This window comes from Tetrao urogallus (genome assembly GCF_951394365.1).
Source record: "Tetrao urogallus genome assembly, chromosome: 18".
Classification (NCBI taxonomy): Eukaryota; Metazoa; Chordata; class Aves; order Galliformes; family Phasianidae; genus Tetrao; species Tetrao urogallus.
The window spans coordinates 10,139,024-10,159,747 of record NC_136831.1 but is presented as its reverse complement, the minus strand read 5'-3'; the positions used below and the strand labels follow the sequence as shown (position 1 = coordinate 10,159,747).

At 43.4% G+C, this 20,724-nt stretch overlaps 1 protein-coding gene across 2 annotated transcripts; it reads right to left on the bottom strand.

The window, feature by feature from the left end:
* Positions 1-2,476: 2,476 nt before the first annotated feature.
* LOC306953541 (myosin heavy chain, skeletal muscle, adult-like) lies at positions 2,477-19,195 on the bottom strand (the record flags this gene model as incomplete). Of its 2 annotated transcripts, none has more annotated exons than XM_079544474.1 (38): positions 2,477-2,637; positions 4,224-4,319; positions 4,460-4,564; positions 4,650-4,820; positions 4,912-5,037; positions 5,282-5,485; positions 5,585-5,893; positions 6,087-6,211; positions 6,384-6,549; positions 6,628-6,811; positions 7,188-7,384; positions 7,964-8,082; positions 8,257-8,383; positions 8,546-8,935; positions 9,022-9,112; positions 9,202-9,347; positions 9,433-9,609; positions 9,713-9,955; positions 11,543-11,798; positions 11,896-12,032; positions 12,116-12,239; positions 12,551-12,668; positions 12,760-12,847; positions 13,519-13,589; positions 13,715-14,024; positions 14,189-14,359; positions 14,641-14,790; positions 14,884-15,002; positions 15,705-15,843; positions 15,924-16,027; positions 16,133-16,231; positions 16,324-16,387; positions 16,872-16,964; positions 17,050-17,161; positions 17,259-17,286; positions 18,506-18,662; positions 18,758-18,901; positions 18,989-19,195. In XM_079544474.1, the coding sequence occupies 38 exons, from the start codon at positions 19,193-19,195 to the stop codon at positions 2,482-2,484; spliced, it is 5,823 nt and encodes a 1,940-aa protein (XP_079400600.1). In that variant the 3' UTR covers positions 2,477-2,481. The 2 variants fall into 2 exon arrangements, with proteins under 2 accessions (XP_079400600.1, XP_079400601.1); XM_079544475.1 differs by having other exon boundaries at positions 13,519-13,577; positions 13,706-14,024; positions 18,989-19,174.
* Positions 19,196-20,724: the final 1,529 nt, after the last annotated feature.

Below are 20,724 nucleotides of genomic sequence, written 5' to 3'. Positions count from 1 at the left end.
TAGCACAAACTGCACGCATGATCTTTGGGCATGTCTTCACTAATACTTAGTGCTAAAGAGGAATTTGATCTTGTAGCAGATCTCTCAGTTCCAGATATTTGCTTCCATGACAGCTGTGCAGCATGGACACCTTTGTTGTACTCCCACCTTAAACTACGATTAACATTCTGGACCCCCCACGTGTCCCTGAAAACCACCCAGCCTATGTGTCAGGTACAGCGTTCCTGAGAGCTGGCTGCTGGCTGTAGCACACACGGCACCCGAAGGAGGGACCGCCTCAGCGGCTCCGTTCTGCCACCTGCTGGCAACTTGTGCCCGGAGCACAAATAGAGCAGGGCTGCCTGCGTGAGCTCCCCGTGACTGACAGGAGCTGCTGGAGCCCGAGGCTGAGGGGAAAGAAAACTCATGGGGATGAAACGGGCCAGGGGACGAGGGGACAGGCGCAGCCACTCTCCCAGCTGATGCCTCTGGGCCTTGACTTCCTCTGCCTGATTGCCTGTGGGGGCTGAACTTTCTGCGAGCCTCTGAAGCTGAGAGTGAGCTCTGACTTGTCCCTCACCCACTGAGGCTGCAAGGAGAAGCAGCTGTGAACTCTGAGGGCAACAGCTCATCTTTTTCATTTGTTGATACCCAGGAGAGGTGATCACCCCCACCACACGCACCCCAAGCTGAACACCAACAGCAGCTGTGCAGCAGCCGTGCTCCTGGTGGCACAGCACATCCCCAGCAGAGCAGGGCAAGCACCCAGGGGCCACGTTCACACACTGCCGTTCCACTGGCTTCAGAGGGGCCCCTCCGGCCGGCTTCTGACTGTTCACATTTCAGCTGAGAAAGGAGCTGTGCCGGACGGAGCAAGACTTTCTGGGACAAGAATAGCATCTGCCATCTTAGGACACAGCACAGTTGTCCAGCTCCTGCATGGCAGCACGCCGCAGTGAGATATAGAAGGCAAGCTACCCGCTGAGGAATGTCTTCGAGTGCTATTCATGGAGGCGTATCATCTACAGCAGCAGGCCCGGCCCCACGCAGGAGCCTTGCGAGGGGGGTTATTTTGAGCTTTGGGCGCTGAGGATTGAAGGGAGACAAATGACAGCCATCCTCCTGGCACAGGCAAGTGCAGAGCTCTGTGCACAAGCCCCGCAGCCTGTCAGCGCTTCTGGGGATGACGCTTGTGAAGCTGCTGGGCGACGCGGTGGGACCTGAGAGCCCAGGAGATGGGAGCCAGGAGGGAGCTGAGAATTCGCTGGGGACGCGAGGGCAGGCCTCAGGCCCGCCTGTCCCAGACTCAGGCACTCCTCTGCCTGCTTTGTTTTGACCGCATCCCTGGGAGCGTCGGCAGGTAACTTTGTGCAGGTAAATATTGTGATAGGTCAGAGGAGAACAGACACAGGCTCTTGATTTCATAGCTGCTTCATCTTCAGTGAATTACCTTCCCTTTCATATCAGTGCTTGTTGTAACATTTTCCTTTGTATAAAAAGTATTTGTCAATTTCTCCCTTCCCCTACAACCTCAGACTCTCCACAGTGTTGTCAGCTCAGCCTTTATGTAGGCCATAAGTCCATCTATCTGGGAGTAAAACACCCATCAGCTTTCTTCTTTTCCCTTGCCTGAGGCTGTGCTGCACGCAGCCAGTTGTGCAAGAGCTGATAAGGCTGACATTCAGGTGATGGGCTGAGGAGGTGCGTTCTTCTATGCAACGTGTGGAAAATCAGCCCTGAGGGGGCTTCCTTTCGGTAGGTGGCCCCAGGCAGGGCTCAGCCTTCTGCCACATTGGAGGGAAACCACAAATAGATGGCATCAGCTCAGAGAATCTAAAGTAAGAGAAAATGCACAGTTTAGAGGCACCATCAAAGTGTCATGACAGTGCACTAATTTTGGTGTCTGCAGGAAATTGTTTCTGCTGAGGAACTGTCTGTCCTTCACGGTGTGATACACTGCGCCATCTGACAGCTTAGTTAGAGACCAGAGTTTAGGATCTGTGATTGCCATGATTGCAATCCATAGCAGGGAAGGAAAAAAGGGAAGGGATCGCTCTCTCTTGCCACTCACATGGCACGTAAGCTGTGCTGACAGGACAGTAGGAGAAGCATTAAGAATATATGAGGGCAAGAGTAGTGCAAGGAGACTGAAAACAATGTATGTAGCTGCATCAGTAATATCCCAAGCTCATTCAAATGAAAAAGGAAACAAAAAAGAGAAAGGAAATTAAAACAGAAAAAAAAAAAAAAAAAAAAAAAAAAAAAAGAAAAAGAAAAAGTAAAATGAAGAAGGAAAAGAAAAAAGGGAAAGGAAAATCAGAGAGAAAGGAAAAGAAGAAAAAGAAAACAACAAGGAAGCCACTGTTTGTAGTGCTTATGCATATTAATCTATGGTTTTTATTCTCTAGACACTGACATGGTTACAAAGGCATTGCAAAAGAAAGCGACAGAGGGTTCACATTTTGTGCACTCCTCACACCGCTTTGCTGCCTCATGACATCCTCACTCTTCCCCTTGTATCTTCTTACTGTGAAACTCCCGGCTCTTCACTCGGAGCTTGTTGACCTGTGACTCTGCAATGTCAGCCCGCTCCTCGGCTTCCTCCAGCTCGTGCTGGATCTTGCGGAACTTGGAGAGGTTGACATTGGACAGCTCCTCCTGTACAGGGAGAGGGAGTTGGTGGTGAGGACCCAAGACAACGTTTTCAGTCTTCCTGTGTGCAGGCTTTCAGGGACTGTGGTGTCTCCCCAGCACGAAGCATGGACTTCCTGTCTCCCATTGCTGACCCAGAACCCTCCCAAAGACCTTTTCATTTTCACTTATTTAAATTATCCCATTTGAACTAAGGAAAGCAGTTTTTGAAGTCTTATCTCACTTTTGCCCTCCAGATTGTGTCTGAAATTAGCATAGCTCAACAGTCTAACTGTAGTGTAATTTTGGCAGTCTGTTTAGTCTTCATACTAAAAAGTTTGGGCTACGGAAGTATGCTTGTTCCCCACAGGTGGGTTTATAAGTGATCCATAGGGAACTGCCTTCTTGTGCCACTGGTGAGTGTAGTTTCACATTCCTTCTCCACATTTGCTGTGACAGCACTGATATGTAACTGCATGATATGGACTCTTGGAAAGAGTCCAACGGAGGGCCACGAAGATGGTGAAGGGCCTGGATCATGTCTCCTATGAAGAAAGGCTGAGTGAACAGGGTCTGTTCAGCCTTGAGAAAAGAAGACTGAGAGGGGACCTGATCCAGGTCTATAAATATCTAAGGTGTGGGGGGCAGAATGGCGAGGCCAGACTGTTTTCAGTGGTGAGTGGAGACAGGACAAGGGGAAACAGCCAGAAACTGCAGCATAGGAAGTTCTGCACCAATGTGCGCAAGAACTTCTGTACAGTGAACAGTAGTGAACAGACGGAGCACTGGAACAGACTGCCCAGGGAGGTGGTGGAGTCTCCTTCTCTGGAGATGTTCAAGACCTGCCTGGATGCCAACCTGTGCGACCTGGTGTAGGGAACCTGCTTTGGCAGGGGGGTTGGACACGATGATCTCTGGAGGTCCCTTCCAACCCCTACAATTCTGTGATTCTGTGATTCCCTTCCATAGCCATACAAACCTCTTGCAATCCATACTCCCAGCCTCTGTGGGAAGTAACTCTTAACTCACTACTTTTTTTAGGAAGTTGATTGCTTTGCAGGGAAAATGGAAACTTTTTTCCAGTTCAACAGAATAACTAAAAATTTCTATCTCCTCTTCTGGTTCAGTGTCCTAGTTCTGCAATCCCTAATATAAGGTGAGGAACATGAAAGAGGTAAGTCAGTTAAGATGCCCTAAATCTCCCCCTCTCAAATCAACCACACATCATAGTTCAGCAAAATTTCTCTGTACTTGGCTGAAATCAGACCTCAGAAATTTATCAGCTAAGAGAATGGTTGTGAGCCCTATCTGCCAGTCTGCCCTCCAGTATGAAAGAGACTACAGCATATCTCTCAGTTTACCCCTGAAAACAGCATGGCCCAAATAAAGCAACACCAGTTATATTATCAGGAATATGTTACCAGAGCCATTAAACTTTCTAGGTAAACCATCCAACAGAGGCTTCATAAGGAGGAGTCTCTTGAAGGTAAACACAAAACAATATCCAGTTGAAGCCATCATTATTCACCAGTTTCTATGCTTTCCAAGTCCCTGATATATTTTCTGTTCCACCTCAGGAAGTTATATTTATTAACTCTACCAGAAATACTTACAGCCTCCTCAGCTTGTCTCTTGTAGGATTTCACCTTCATCTGCAGTTTGTCCACCAGATCCTGGAGTCTAAGAATATTCTTCCGGTCTTCCTCAGACTAAAGCAGACAGTAAGCAGGAAAGAGAGAGAAATTATTTTCCCCACACCACAAAATGACATTTCCTCTTGGAGTTCATAGAGAAATGCAGTGGCTTCCTATAGAATGCTATGTCAACACAAAGATGCCATCAGCCTTACCTGGTAGGTCAGCTCCTTCACCCTCCTCTCGTACTTGCGCACACCCTTCACAGCTTCAGCACTGCGCTTCTGCTCAGCATCAACCTCCCCTTCCAGCTCCCGCACCTGCAATGAAAAGCCCATTTTGGAGCTTCCCTGCTATCTCTGACCTGGCATTGCACACACTTGCACAAATACCAGTCCTACGCACCCTGGCCTCCAGCTTCTGGATTTGTTTCTTGCCTCCCTTCAGGGCCAGCTGCTCTGCCTCATCCAGACGGAGCTGCAGGTCCTTCACTGTCTGGTCCAGGTTCTTCTTCATCCTCTCCAGGTGGGCACTGGTGTCCTGCTCCTTCTTCAGCTCTTCTGCCATCATGGCCGCCTGGAGAGGCAAAGCAACAAAGCCAGTTTGGAGTCAGAGACTTCTTGGGAGAAATGTGTCGGCCGTCAGCAGTGAAAGGGCCACGACTCACATCGGTGATGGCCTTCTTGGCCTTCTCTTCAGCATTGCGGGCTTCCTGGATGGTATCCTCCATTTCACTCTGAATTTGGGCAATGTCTGTTTCTAGTTTCTTCTTGGTGTTGATCAAGCTGGTGTTCTGTACAAATAGAGATTGCAAGACTTGTACTCTGAGACCTGGAATACACCAGCTACAGTCTAAACCAATTCTTTACTCTTCAACCTTTGCGTTTTAAATGTGGAATTCTTTGTGAAATGGCTGTTTACACAATTTCAGTGGTGGGCTAAGCTGATGGACTGTGACCATGTTCTCATTGTTGGCACCACTATTTCCTGCCACTGTAACAGTGCCTACACAACTCGTTGGAGCATCAAGGCCTCACCTGGGTATGGAGGAGCTGCACACGCTCACTTGCATCCAGAAGCTCCTGCTCAGCCACTTTCCTCGAGCGCTCCGTCTGCTCCAGGGCTGCCCGTAGCTCCTCAATCTCAGCCTGCAGCAGGTTTGCTCTGCGCTCCACCATGGCCACCTGCTCTTTCAAGTCCTCCTGAGTCCTGAGAGCATCGTCCAAGTGTATCTGGGTATCCTGTAGAAGAGACGAGAGAAACGACAAGGGGCACAGCAAACCCAAGGTGACTAAAATGTCAGGGAAGACATTCCCTTATGTGTATTTTGCTGAACAGACCTTCAACACTGTCTGCGTGTTTCTCAGGTTCTTTTGTGCCTCTGCAGCAACACGGTTGGCATGGCTCAGCTGGATCTCCATTTCATTCAGGTCTCCCTCCATCTTCTTCTTCAGCCGCAGGGCTTCATTCCTGCTCCTGATCTCAGCATCCAGGCTGCTCTGCAAGGACTCCACAATTCTGAGGTGGTTTCTCTTCAGCTGGTCAATTTCCTCATCTTTCTCTGCTATCTTCCTGTCAATCTCAGACTTGACCTGGTTGAGCTCCAGTTGGAGACGCAGGATCTTCCCCTCTTCATGTTCCAGGGAGGCCTGGACAAATAATTGTCATCATTTATCATATAAGTAAAACGACTTCTTACTTTCTAGCTGAATACAGAATATCTCAGGAAATCTGAGGTAGGTATGCCCTGTAGCCAGAACAGAGGACAACCATGCCTTTCTTAGACAGATTTCCTCCCTGCTGATATTTTTAGTGTGGATGCCGGTTATTATGAGCATGTACCTCAGCTTCCTCCAAGGCAGCCTGGATTTCAGACTTCTCCTGCTCAATCTGCTTCTTGACTTTCTCCAGCTCATGAATCGCCTTTCCTCCCTCTGCAATCTGCTCCGTGAGGTCAGAAATCTCCTCTGTAGAGAAGAACGAACATTCACATGGTCAGGTATAGAGCATAGAGGGAAAGGCCCTGTGACCCCAGCATAACAGGTCTGCTCCCATCACTGCAGGCACAAACCCAGGTGGAGAGGTGGGCAGGAAAGCTTCTGAGAAAGCCCTGCCAGCAGGAAAGGCTGAGCGACTTACGCTGCAAGTTCTTGTTCTCACGCTTCAGCGTTTCCAGGTGGTCCAGGGACTCCTCATAGGCATTCTTCATCTTGAACAGCTCTGTGCTGAGGGAGCGAGACTCCTTCTGGGAGGCCTCCAGCTCAGCCTGCGTTTCCTCGTACTTCTGCTTCCACTCCGCCAGGATCTGAGGAAAAACAGATCGTGAGTTCGGATGCGACAATCATTGTGTGCCCAGGAAACACAGGCCTGGAGCCCAGAATACCTTGTCAAAGTTCTTCTGCTTCTTGTCCAGAGCTGCGCAGGCAGCATTTGCTCGCTCCACGTCAATCATCAGGTCCTCCACCTCATTCTGCAGCCTCTGCTTTGTCTTTTCCAGGGAAGCACATTTGGCATTCACGGCTTCAACATGTTCCTCTGCCTCCTGCAGGCGCTGTGCCAGCTTCTTTCTGGAAGGTTGTAAGCACAGCTCAGACTTTGGGAGCAAAGTGGAGATTTTTCTGTCTTTTTCACTACCGTACTTAGGCACTTTGCAGTGTTCTCCCCAGATGCACCTAATGCAGAGCGTCTCCACAACTTTATTCCCTTTTCCTTTCCTCAAGTCTAGAAATTCCTCAATTCCTCATCTCACTGCATACATCATACACTGCCTTTGTCTTGCATTCTATCACATTGCCTATTTGTCCTTTTGAAACCACCATCTCAACAGCACAAATTTCCCTTCTTATCACTCCTCTCCAAACTGCTATTTGTCTTTTGCCCTTCAGTATCTCAGAGATTTCTTCAAATTTCCACTACTTTCTACCAGCCTTCCCCTCCACATACTTGGCCTCCTCCAGCTCCTCTGTGCGCTGAATAGCGTCCGTCTCATATTTGGTTCTCCACTGGGCCACTTCGCTGTTGGCCTTGGACAGGGCACGCTGCAGCTCACCCTTGGCTTCCTGCTCCTCCTCGTATTGTTCCCGGAGCAAGTCACAGTCGTGGCGGGCAGACTGCAAGCTGTGGGCGAGGGCGTTCTTGGCCTGTGGAGAAAATTTTATTAAGGCAATGAACTGCCTGTGAGACAGTAGTATGGTGAGAAAGGGAAAATTGTTTAAAGCAATTTGAATCAGAAATCTGTGGTCAGCTCAATATGAAAAAGTGTGTATATATTCTCAAAAGGTTCTTAAGAGTTCAATCATCAGAACATGGAATGTTTGTTGAGGAGATATGATGGGTAGATTCTAAAGAAAAAATGTTAGTCTGAATTCTTTGAAATTTGTTCTGAATGTCATACTGCATTAAAGTAAAATAGAAACTCAGTTTATATAGACGTATATCAGCCTTGTTTATACACCATTAGGCAATGGTATATAAACAGTATATACCATCATTAAACCAACTGAAAATCTAAGGATGTCCTTTCCTACTTTTATATCCACTTTGGAGGTGATGCCTTCTTTGACTTTCTTCCTCCAATAGGTAGGGTGGTTTGTGAAGCTGTCCACCAGTTTCGAAATGTGCAAAATGAAAATTTTGATTTTATGTAGAATTACAGGAATTATTTAAGAAAAAAATTAGCTGAATCCCAAGCCTACCCTGCTACAAAACAAAGGAGGTACCTTGATTTCTTCTTCTAGATGTCTCTTTAATTCCTCAATCTGTTGAGTAAATGCCTGCTTGCCTCTTGATAACTGAGATATCAAAGCATCTTTTTCTTCCACCTGCCGTGAATATTCACCTGAAAAATTTTACAGATAGATTGTAATTTCAAGAGAAATACTAAAACAAGATGCGCTTATAACACTTCATGCTAGTTTATAGAGGATAGGCCAACTTGAATACAACATGGCACTTTTCTTGGCTGAATTACTTGGAAATTTTCCCATTCTTCGGGAGTGTATGGATACCTTACCTGCTTCTGTCTGCAGTCGAGCTCTTTGAGTATTGAGGTCATTGATCATGCGCTGATGCTCTTCCTCCTTTGTCTTAATCTCACTCAGCTGATCTTCCAGTGTGCGGCACATCTTCTCCAGATTTGCCTAGGTATGAAGAACATTTAGAGAAAAGGAGCATATCATTATATTCTGGTATGATGCTCTTGTGATGAAAAGTAACACTACTGAGTACGATTGCAAATTGTAATTTAAAGGTTCAGAATCATGTTTTTGGCCATAGGATAATAAGTCTAAAGTATCCTGTACCTTGGCTTTGGAGACAGACTCCATGTTGCTGGCCAAGTCATCAATCTCCATCTTTAGCTCACTCTTCTCCTTCTCCAGCTTCTGCTTGACTCGTTGCAGGTTGTCGATCTGCTCCCCAAGCTCCGCTGTGCTGTCCGCATGCTTCTTCCGCAGGGCGGCAGCCGTGGCTTCGTGCTGCAGCGTGGCCTCTTCCAGGTCACGGCGCATCTTCTGAAATTCTGCCTCACGCTTCTTGTTCATATCGATCTGAGCTGCCGTAGCCCCTCCTGCTTCCTCCAGGCGCTCACTGATCTCCTCCAGCTCCCTGGAGAGGTCAGCTCGGTGCTTCTCTGCTTTGGCCCGAGAGGTTCGCTCTGCCTCGATTTCCTCCTCCAGTTCCTCAATACGGGCCTGGGGAGCATCAGGAACCCTTCACACCCATGTCCTTCTCCTTCAGATGTTTTCTGAAGGCCAGAAGGGAAGGACCAGAGACTTGCCTGCAGCTCCTTGATCTTCTTCTGTAACTGCATGCCCAGGGCTTGCTCATCCTCAATTTTGCTCTGGATTTGGCTGATTTCAAAGTCTTTCCTTTTGCACAAAACAAACTGTGTTAACACCTGAACAAAACCTCCTACGTGCACCTGCCCAGCACTCAGGTGTCCCACAACCTCACTTACTTCTTCAGTTTCTCATCCAGTTGCTGCTTATCATTTTCCAAATCCATTATGCTATCATGGGATAACTTCAGGTCTCCTTCAAGTTTCCTCTTTGCTCTCTCAAGGTCCATGCGCAGCTTCTTCTCTTGCTCCAGGGACCCTTCCAGCTAAATAGAATGGGATCATCAGTGCTCTGCCAGCCATATTTATCTCCACAGCTGTCCTATAATAGCCATATGCTTTTGTTCTTACATCGTCCACTTGCTGCTCCAGCTTGGTTTTAGCTTTGGTCAGCGTATTGACTTTGTCCTCTTCAGCCTGCAGGTCATCCAGTGTCTGCTGATGGGCCTCTTGGAGGGCTTTCTTCTCTTTTGTCAGCTTGGCAATTGTCTCGTCCAAGCCTGCCATTTCCTCTGTGAGGTTTTTCACCTTTGACAAGTGGAAAGTAAATGTATATAAAAAATGTTGTTTACAATTTCATACTGTGTATCAAAGCAGAATTCTTTCCACAGTGACAACTTCTGCCTCATACCTTGTTCTCAGTGGCATGCTTTTCCTTCTCAACCTTGGCCAATGTTAACTCCAGGTCATCTATATCTTTCTTCAGCTCTGAACATTCATCCTCCAGTTTCCTTTTCTTGGCTGTCAGCTCAGCATTAATTTCCTCCTCATCCTCAGCCCGTTCTGTCACCTCCTTAATTTTGGCTTCCAGCTGGATTTTGGTTTTGATGAGCTGGTCACATCTTTCTTCCGCATCAGCCAAGCTATCTGCTTCCTGAGGGGAAGACACATATTTTCTTCATTTATGTTCTGAAGTTTTCTAAATGTGTTGTAAAAGCAGGGCTGAAATTGTCTATTACTCACACAACTGACTTATTTTGCTGAATGTGTTGGTTTTGTTTTTTTGTTTGTTTTTGGGAAGGGTATACAACCTTTCTCTGGAAACTATTGATTCTGAATTTTTTTTCTCTCCTAAATGCGTCTGATGGATGGGGTAAGTGTGAGAAATTCTCACTTACACAGTAAACAAAGATGTTACAGACTCTTTCTTCTTCAAAAATGCTGTATTGAATTTTCTTTTGTGATTTAATCCCGTAGAAAACACTTTTTTGTGGGGAGTAATAGTTTTGGTAATCTAAGGAACAATTTAAAGGAAGAAAAGGAGTCTATAAATTTATTAAGAATGCTCCTTCATTAAATGGGGTATAACTCATGCACATCTTCTACCTATCATCTTCCCAAAGTTTGTATGGAGTTTCATATGCAGATTTCAACTGAACACCACATCCTCTTACTCTGGTGAGATTTTTGATATTATAAATTTGCTTTTTTCCAAATACTCTTGAGAGGTAAATATCTGACAAGAGATTTTAATGGGGTATTTATTTTTCTTCAAATACCAGGGAAAATAGATAACACAGTTTTCCTATTTTTCTATTGGAATGTTCAAATAACTGAATAATTAAGTACTGTGTACTGGTTTTATCTGTTAATTTATCTAATCTAAGCTGATTTTTATAGTGATTCTTGAATGCTAAATATATTTGTGCTTATTTTTAATCAGTGTTTTATTTTGTAAAGTGCTGTGTCTCTACAGGGTTCTTAGAGCACTGTTTACAATAAGCTACCATACAGTGCAAATAAAAAAAAAAAAAAAAAAAGGAAAAAAAAAAGAGATGCAAAAAATTTCAGTGTTCAAAAAAACTTTAAAAATATTTTTTTTCATTATAACTTGACCTTGATTTACACTAGTTAAATCAAAAGCACATAGAGTCTATTATGGAATTAATAGCGGAGGACAGAAAAAGACCCACAGGTGGTATGACTGTTTCTCAGAAACAGGAACTCGGTGTCTGTATCTTCTCAAACTAAGTGGAAATAAGAAGATGTATTTCCCAATTTCAGAGTGAATTATTAGTTTATAGTAAATAAGAAAAGGGTGGATGGCTTCCCCTGAACAGTTTATAGTAGTTTAAACTCTGGCTTGCATTTACACTCCAGAAGGAATTCACTGTTCTACATCCTGGTGCTATGAAGACAGCCTCTGCAGAATTCAATTGCTCAGAAGGTGTCGAGGGTTTAGGTAGAACTCTGAGTATTGCATGTTTACTAGCTGTAGATATAACTTCTTTAGCTCAAAGCAAAAGCAGTGACTCCAACTTCATGTTCACTTATTCTTTGTACGGGCATTCAAGAGGGCTTATCATGTGGAAACACCTGTTTCCTAAACAGTGCATACAAATGACTGATAAATCTCCAAATTTCTGACTTGTGGTATTCTGTAATCTGACCTTCTGTTTGATGAAGAAAAATCTGAACATGCAAACTTATTTTCTCTGTGATAAGTGAATGATAAACTCACAGCCTGTACTTGGAGCTGCAGGTCATTTTTCTCCTGCAGTAGGGACACCATTTTCTCCTCCAGCTCCTTCCTCTTGGCCTCAGACTTTGCAAGCTCTTCCTTGGTCTTCTCAAACTCTTCCTTCATGGTAGCCATCTCCTTCTCAGACTCTGCACTCTTCAGCAGGGGCTTGATCTTGAAGAACAGCTTCATCCAGGGCCAGTGCTTGACATTCATGAATGCACGAACGTTGTACTGGATGCAGAAGATGGACTCTCTGAAGCATAATTAAAATGCACATTTGATTATTTTGTGTGATATGATCACTAGGACTTTCCCCAAAGTGCCTTTAAGTGAAGATGGGGAACACCTACCTCCTCTCCACCATTCTCTGGTACTCCACTCTCATCAGGAAGCCCCTGCACCTGGCCTGTGTGCGAGTGATGAGCTGTGCCAGCTTCTCATCCCTCATCTCCTCCAGGAGTCCCAGCAGCCCAGCTTTGAAGAACACCTGGAGAAACAGAACATCGCAGTGCATCACTGTCAGAGAGAACAAAACACAGATACAGGGACTGAGTTGAGGAGAGTTGGTACCTTGGTGTGACCAAATTTGTACTGGGTGTGGTCCACATCAATAGATGAAAGGAGTTTCTCAGAAGCTTTCTTGCTATCAATGAACTGTCCCTCGGGGATGGCACTGGCATTAAGAACCTTGTATCTGCAGTCAAAAACAGATTAGGATGTATTCAACAAGCAAACACTGCTTGTATTGAATGCCTTGATGTTCTGCGGGAGAAATGATAGTTTTATAGGAACTGTTTTCATGCTAATGAAACAGATGTGTGCAGAACCTCAGTATTACTGATACTTAAGCTGATATTTATGGAGACGAGTCCGTAGGATTAGCCTCTTTTTTGAAAAGAATAAAGAAATTCTGTGCAGTGCATAGAGTAGGAAATAGAGTGGGTTTAATCAGTTGTACAGGGTGCTCAGCATAGCTAAAATCAGTAAGGAGAGAAAGCCTTTTACCTCTGTTTAAAGTCTGCATAGAGGACTCTGCTGGGGAAGCCTTTCCTGCAAATCCTGATCCCCTCCAGCACACCGTTACAGCGCAGCTGGTGCAGCACCAGTTCATGCTCCATGGCACCTAACAATTCATTGCATAAATGAATACCAGTTTTCTACAAAGAGGGAATGGTTGTAAAAGAGGAAAATCTCTTTTTGCTTAAGCTTCTTACCAGGTGTTTTTGTTTCATTTGGGATGATGCAGCGGACAAAATGGGGGTGAGTGCTCCGCAGGTTGGTCATCAGCTTGTTTAAGTTCTCCTAGAGGGATCAGTAAGTAATGTCAGTTTTGTCTAGTGTCTGATACATCAAGCTTATGGGAATGACTGTTGAGACTTGTCAGAATTAGCTCTGCTTCCAAACACTCCGGTAAAGCCACAAAGCCCAAACATTTATTCCATTTGTAGATAGTTAAGGTCATTATTGAATTCTGAAATACTGCTATTGTGCTGTTAATCCAGTGGAAACTATTATACAGTTTCTCACTTCCACACAAAATAATGAAGTTTTTTGTGTTCTACCTACTAAAGTTAATCTGTTTGAGTAAAAATCAGTTTTATTCTGTTTTTAAATAAGTTAAATACCTTCTTGGAAAATGTTTCTAAGGAGACTCTGAATTCACCATAATACAAGCCTCATAGAAATGCAGGTATGCTAAAATTACAGCTGAAGTCTGACCCAAAGACTTAAAAAAATAGTACAATCTTCTCAAAACAAACAAACTAAAATAAGATTCTCTTTTCTTAATAACTGAAGCATAAAAGCTTGATTTTGAGCAATACATATTAACAATATTAAAATTAATCTTGAAAATAACAGTAATGAGAATAATTTTATCAACTTCACAGTAATTCAAAAGTAGTACCTTAATATTTAATATTGCTTTTACCCTTTCTCCATGTTACAAAGAGATAAGGAATACATTACTGTACCCGGAAAAGAGCTGAAACAGTTTGGAAAGAAGAACCCTTCTTCTTGCCACCCTTTTTGCCTCCGCCAGCCTCTGCAAATGATAAAAATGAAGAGTACCAAATATGGATTCTGCATATTGGAGACATTAAACATTTAGTGTTCCCTGCTCCAATTAACTTTGAATGTTTATGAAAGGATAGAATTTACAGAACTGACCTGCATCTGCTCCACCGTAGGTGGCAAACAGTAAGGCCAGTGTCTTCACAGATGACTTCTGGTACAACCCAATGACAGTTTCGTTCAGGGGGTCCTTGTTCTTCTCAAGCCAACCAGTGATGTTGTAGTCCACTGTGCCAGCATAGTGTATGAGGGAGAAGTGGGCCTCAGCCTTGCCTTTGGCAGGCTTGGGCTTCTGGAAGTTGCTGGACTTGCCCAGATGCTGGTCATAGAGCTTGTTCTTGAAAGAGGTGTCAGTTGCCTTGGGGAACATGCACTCCTCTTCCAGGATGGAGAAGATGCCCATGGGCTGGAAGACAGCACAACAGATAGGACAGAGAAACAGATAAAAAAGGAGGCATCTTTTGATTAAAAAGAAGGTAGAGTCAAAAAGAAGGTTGTTTCTGTGCATTTCATGATCATTTGACAGAGAAGATTAACTGAGGCTTATCTTTTTTGCTGATGGAAATATACCTTCTCAATGAGCTCAATGCAGGCAGCCAGGTCCATCCCAAAGTCAATGAATGTCCATTCAATGCCTTCCTTCTTGTACTCCTCTTGCTCCAGCACAAACATGTGGTGGTTGAAAAACTGTTGCAGTTTCTCATTGGTGAAGTTGATGCACAGCTGCTCAAAGCTGTTGAACTGCCGAAAGTAAAAAGAGTTGCAAAAAATGTTTGCAAGGCTCAGGAATAATAGCAAGATTTTTTGCTGTGTAATTCTTCTTCATGGATTATAGTTTAAGGTCTCCCTCTTTTTTTTTTTTTTTTTGTTTTTTTCTTTTTTTTCTTTTTTTCTGTGATTAAGGAAAAGGCAATTCCAAACAAAAAGTGCAGAGGATTGTATCTTCTCTTAAATATGTCTCAGAATTCCCTTTATTCTCAATTGCTGTTTTAAGAAACTGCTAGGAAAGCTGTGCTACTCACGTCAAAGATCTCAAAGCCAGCGATGTCCAGGACACCAATGAAGTACTGCCTGGGCTGCTTGGTATCCAGCTGCTGGTTGATGCGAACAACCATCCACAAGAACATCTTCTCATAGACAGCCTTTGCCAGAGCACCAACTGAATTGTGCACCTGATGCATGGAGAAAGGGTTTGGATAATGGAGCAGAGGAGAACCAAAGAGATCTTGATTCAAAGCATGGTTTCAGGTGACTGTGTTTCTTACCTGCTGCACAGTTTGACCCTTGGTCACATACTCATTCCCAACTTTGACTCGAGGGTAGCACAGTGCCTTGAGCAGGTCTGCTGAGTTCAGACCCATCAGGTAGGCAGCCTTGTCAGCAACTAAGCACCAAGAAAGAGTAAGAAGAGAGTTAAATGTTGGACAGTGCCTTAAGTTTGGTCCTTAGAGATTGTCTCAAAAGTAACAGCCATGTTCACTGTTACAAATTTGCAAAGAAATATTTGAGTTAAAGCTACAAAGCTAATGTCTCTGTTCTCTATAGGACACAAAGTTCTTTCTAAGCTTTGGTTTTTACAAATGTTATTAAGGAGAACTCACTGCTTTTATCCTCTTTCAGACGTGACTACAATACTTCACACTTTCTATTCCTATAGCAAGTGAGTCTTGATTCAGAGAACTGGAGGTGTGGACTTTAGGTCCTTCTGTACAGGAGAGGAATCAAATATGCATCTCACATATCTGTTCCTTCCCAGCAGGTGAGGGTGAATAGGTGTTAGAGCCATTAGAACTAGAGCACTTAATTACCCCAAAATATAAATCTATCCTAACAAGTGTATGACCAATAACATTAATGCAGCAAGTGCCTATGGTTCCTGAATTCCTGCCAGCGCACACCAGATTTTTATTTAATAAGTAGTCAAAGAATTAAAACAGAAATATGATAGATGAGGTAGGTGTATCAAAAATTACATGACCATTGAATTCTGTTTTTTAATTCTTAATTTTACATACTAAAATCCTGAAATCTTCCTGATTTTAGCTCTCTTTCAGTGACAAATACTGTATCTTGAGTTAGATGATACCTTCTGTGCCATCTGGCTCTGCCTGCTCCTCTCGCTGTTTCTGCTTGAACTTCAAGTTCCCATAGTGCATGACAGCCCCTGTCAGCTTGTAGATGGCAGTCTTTTCATCAGCAGTGAAGCCCAGGATGTCAATGGCACTCTGGTAACAGACTCAGTAAAATAAATACATTTGTAAAAGAGCCGCTGACCATAAAATTACCCGTTTTGTATGTTACTCACATCTGTAGCCATAAGCTCTTCTTGGTCATCAATGCTGGGAACAGAAATCTCGCCTTGACTCACAAAGTGATAATCGTATGGGTTGGTGGTAATAAGGAGCATGTCTGAAAGCAGGGATAGAAAGGATACAAACTTAGTTTTTCAGCTGGGCAGCAGAGAAAATACTTGCTTAGTGATCATCTCCAAAAAGATGTAATGCTCCTTCCTACCTATTAGCTCCGGCTTCTTGTTGGACATGATCTGATAAAAGATGTGGTAGCTTCTTTCTGCCTTGAGCTGGAAAGTGACTCTGGACTTCTCCAGCAGATCTGAGAAGGAAGGAAGAAAGAGTCAGGTACAAGACAGGACATGGAGGTGGGAATTTGGGAAGGAATGTGAGCAGGCCAGGAGCATCTCTTACAAGTTTCAATGTCAGCAGAAGCCAGTTTGCCTGTGGCCCCAAAGTGGATTCTGATGAATTTACCCTGTTGAGGGGAAAAAGAACAATTTCAGCCTGGATGCATTTCACAGCTCCTGTATAAAGCAAGGAGAATAAAGGACTGAAACACCATTTCTGTGAGGGAAGGCACAGAAATGACAGAGAAATGTCAGGGGCATCTTTTCAGTGTCTAGAAATGCCTCAGGGGAAGGTGCAAACAGGTCAGAATCAGGCTCTTTCCAGTCTTGCCTATTGATAGGGCAAAACACAGTAGGAGAAAAAAAACAAACACACTTGGAACACAAGAGTTCCATCTTTACTGTGCTGATGGCTGACACCGATTGCACAGAGAGTTTGTGGAATCTCCTTCCTTAGATATCTTCAAAAGCTGCCAGGACGTGCTGCAGGACAGCCTGCTCTGGGTATGTTCTCTTGAGTAGGGAGGTTGGAGCAGATCACCTCCAAACACACCTTCCCACCTCAACCATGCTGTGATTCTGTGAAAGTTTTTGTCCTAAGCAGCAACTTACAAAGCGTGAGGAGTTGTCATTCCTCACAGTCTTGGCATTTCCAAAGGCCTCCAGCAGTGGGTTGGCGCTGATGATTTGATCCTCAAGTGTTCCCTACAGGATGATAATTATTCATTAATATTGTTTAGTTGCAAGGGCAATCACAGATCAAGTGTTCTATCTACTTTCCCTAACTTACCTGCATTTTTCCGGACTGCTCCTCCTTCTTCTTCTCCCCACTAGCTGCAATTGTTGCAAAGTACTGGATGACACGTTTCGTGTTCACAGTCTTCCCTGCACCGGATTCTCCGCTGTCGAGCCAAACAGAGAAGCAGAGAGCGTGAGGTCAGGAAGAAGGTCCCCTGGCACAGGGCAGCCCCGCAGGGACTCAAGCAGGAGCATACTTACGTGATCAGGATCGACTGATTCTCACGGTCTGTGAAAAGACAGAGAAAAAAAAGCTTTTCCTACTGCTCATCAATAACAAGAAACACAAAATCTAGGAGACAAATACGAATGGAAATCTGCAGGGGGTGCGGGGATGGAAAGCAATGAAAATCCCTGGATATTCCAGTTAATGTGTAGCAATGCTATGTAGCCCCAGTACACGAATTCTCAGCAAGTTCAGTAAAGATATCACTTCAGAGTAACTTTTATGTTCTTTTAAAGATATATGCCTTTGATATGCCTTTTAAGGTATTCTTTTTTTTCATCTGATTTCTCTAATCAGTGCTAAGTATATATGACAAAATTATTGAGATTGGGGATTGATCTCACTTAAATTCTCCTGGAGATGAAATATAGCTGGGAAAATCTGGAGAGCTCACAAACAATAACGTCTAACCAATCTTTCTCATCAAGTTTCACTTATTTCATTTTTTATTCTACATATACAGAAATTATATATTTCTGAGATCATAAATAGACAGGCTTTATTCTAATTTTGATTTACTTTCCATCATGTAACAAAAGAACGGGAAAAGAAGATATAAAATCTGAACCATTGATTTAAATATACTCATTGGAAGAGAAAATAAGGAGAAGAAAAAGTCTAAAGCAAATAAATTGATGAAAGCCAGTGTAGATTGATTGTTAAAAGCTTTTTATTTTCCCTTTGTATCATTTTTCTAAAAGCATTTCATTTTATCCTCATTCTCAATAGATCAGTATAATCTAGACCAGACACTAGGTGTCTTCTTGACACAGAAATTACTCCTTCGAGACATTCATTACATGGTCCAGGCCTTTATTGATTGTAATGGGAATACAATACTCAGCAAATACGGATCCTTACAGCTGAGTGCATTAATTTTCCATTAATCTCAAACACTGTATTTTGATTGTTGCATGTTTGTTGTGTTTCCAAGAAAGACTCCTATATTTCCACCTACTTAAAGCTCGTTACAGTAGCAATTTGCAGGAGATTAAGCAAACTCATCAATTAGCATATATGGTAGCAGTTAGCATATCATTTTTCCTAACAAAATATCTGTGGTTCTGTACTTCCTTTGTAGAAATACAAATGTCAAAAAGCCTGTTTAAAGAAGCACTGATTAATGCTAAAACTCAAACAAAACACAGATAATATGTCATCAGGAAAATTCTCCTTATTTTTAAAACACCATTTTAGTAGAATGAATTTGGGATCAACTCACCAGTCAGCATGAACTGATAGGCGTTGTCAGAGATGGAGAAGATGTGTGGAGGGGCCTCCTGGCGCTTTTTGCCTCGGTAGGCCAACACCACCTCCGGGTTGTACACCGGCAGCCACTTGTAGGGGTTGACAGTGACACAGAAGAGGCCCGAGTAGGTCTGCAAGGAAGGGACACGGCACGTTGGCTTCCACTCAGCCTGGCACAGCAGTCCTCCCCAGCTACCAGCCAAGGAAGAGAGCTGCTGGTACTTACGTAGATCATCCAGGCTGCATAACGCTCTTTGAGGTTGTACAGCACAGCGGGTTCATGGAGGTGGGTCATCATGGCCATGTCCTCAATTTTATCGTACTTGGGAGGGTTCATGGCGAAGACCTGATCTTCCTTCACAGTCAGAGTCTGTAAAGGAAGTGAAAGATCTGCCTATGTCAGCTAAAAGCTCAGAGTGAAGATTAAATGCTGATCTGAAGCTTGCTTTTTTCTCACCTCTCCAGCTTCAGTCTTGACAGTGACCTTCCCTGTTTCCCTGCTTTGGATTGTCCCTTTCACAAAGGATTCCTTTGGATGGGCCACAAAGACAGATGACTTGGCATCAAAAGGCTTGTTCTGGGCCTCGATTCTTTCCTTCTCTGACTTTCGGAGGTAGGGAGCTGCCTCTCCAAAGACAGCCATCTCAGAATCTGAAGAAGCCATGGCTGCTCTTCACTGAAGGCACCTTAGCAGAATCTGGTGGGGCAAAAATGTTGTGGATCACTGATAAATTCCTTACAATGAAGCTAATAAAATTCTAGTTAATCTTCAGGAAAGCCTCTTAGCAACAACCACTTACATTCACTCTGACTTGAACTTAAAAGTTCTAAGTACTACTCAAGAGAGGGACTTGGACTTCTGAAAAACCTCAACAATAAATAATAGAATATCATCTCAATACTGACTACAGTTTTGCATCTCTCTTTGATCAATTCTGATCAGTTTTGAGACCTTCACATAAAAGAACCTACAGCTGGAGAAAACCACTCTCTGTCTGGTCCTTAATTATGAATGATGATTCATTAAGACAGTGCTTCCTTTTTAAAAGTATTACCATGTGGACTATTAATTAAGTTACTTCACTTTTTAGATCTTTCCTGTTTTCAACAGTCTAGCCTAAGCACGTCTGTACAAGCCTGATACAATGAGAAATCATGCAGCTGTAAATAATCCTGTAAACAGTCTGTACTGTAGGAGTGCATTATTTAGCATTGCCCTTTAAGAATGACTTCTATAGGGGAAAATTGTCAGTCCTGTGAAATAGGAATGGCAGTTGTTTCTTGATGCAGCAAAGAGTTTTAGAGAAGATTCCTAGATTGCAGTTACAGACATGCACTGAAATTATATAAACAGTTTTGTTCACATGGACAGTCCATAATGGAAATGGTCGGCAGGGGCAGGATAAATTGACTGGATTATTGCAAGGACAGTGTCCTCTTTTTCCAAGCTCACAAAATGCATGCTCTTACCTTGAAGCCTTCTGTGGAGACAGGCCAGACTTGTCCCTGGGAGATTTTATAGTGTCTCGTCTGCAGAAGCTGTAGATGCTCCCCCTTTCTTCGGTCAAAACATTTCTGGCAAAATTTCTTTGGCAAAGCATTGTCTGGCAAACTACAGACATAATTGTCATTTGATTTGAATGATATAATTAGAATGGTTTTATATCTTACTGACTATGTGAATATATCTATAAATAATTTATCAAGTGTGTTAAGGAGAAAATCTAGACTACTCGAGGCACTTAGAGAACTTGGATGCTGGAACTTATGGTTTCTATTGCTGGCTTTCTCAGTGATTTGCTGTTTGACCCATGGCAGTTTGCTTGGTATGTTTATACCACAGTTCTTTAGTCACACAATGGGAACAACAGCATGTCTATGATGCTTTAGGAACAGACACACTGAAAGCAACAGGAAAGGTAGGTCAAAAATCAGCAAATTGTTTTTAAGAACTGTTTGCATTTGCATGTTCTAAAAATCAGGAAGTCAAAATGTATTACAGCTGCAGTTTCTATATAGGACAGTCACAATAGCTGAGATGGTTTGAAATACATTGAGTTGAAGTTCAGGAGGCTCTTCCAAGTAACAGGAGACTTTAGTTTGAAATGGAACTCTACACAGATTCCTGAGCTGACTTTGAGATATCAAATTAAAATATATATTTATGTATGCATAGATAATATATGCTTTTGT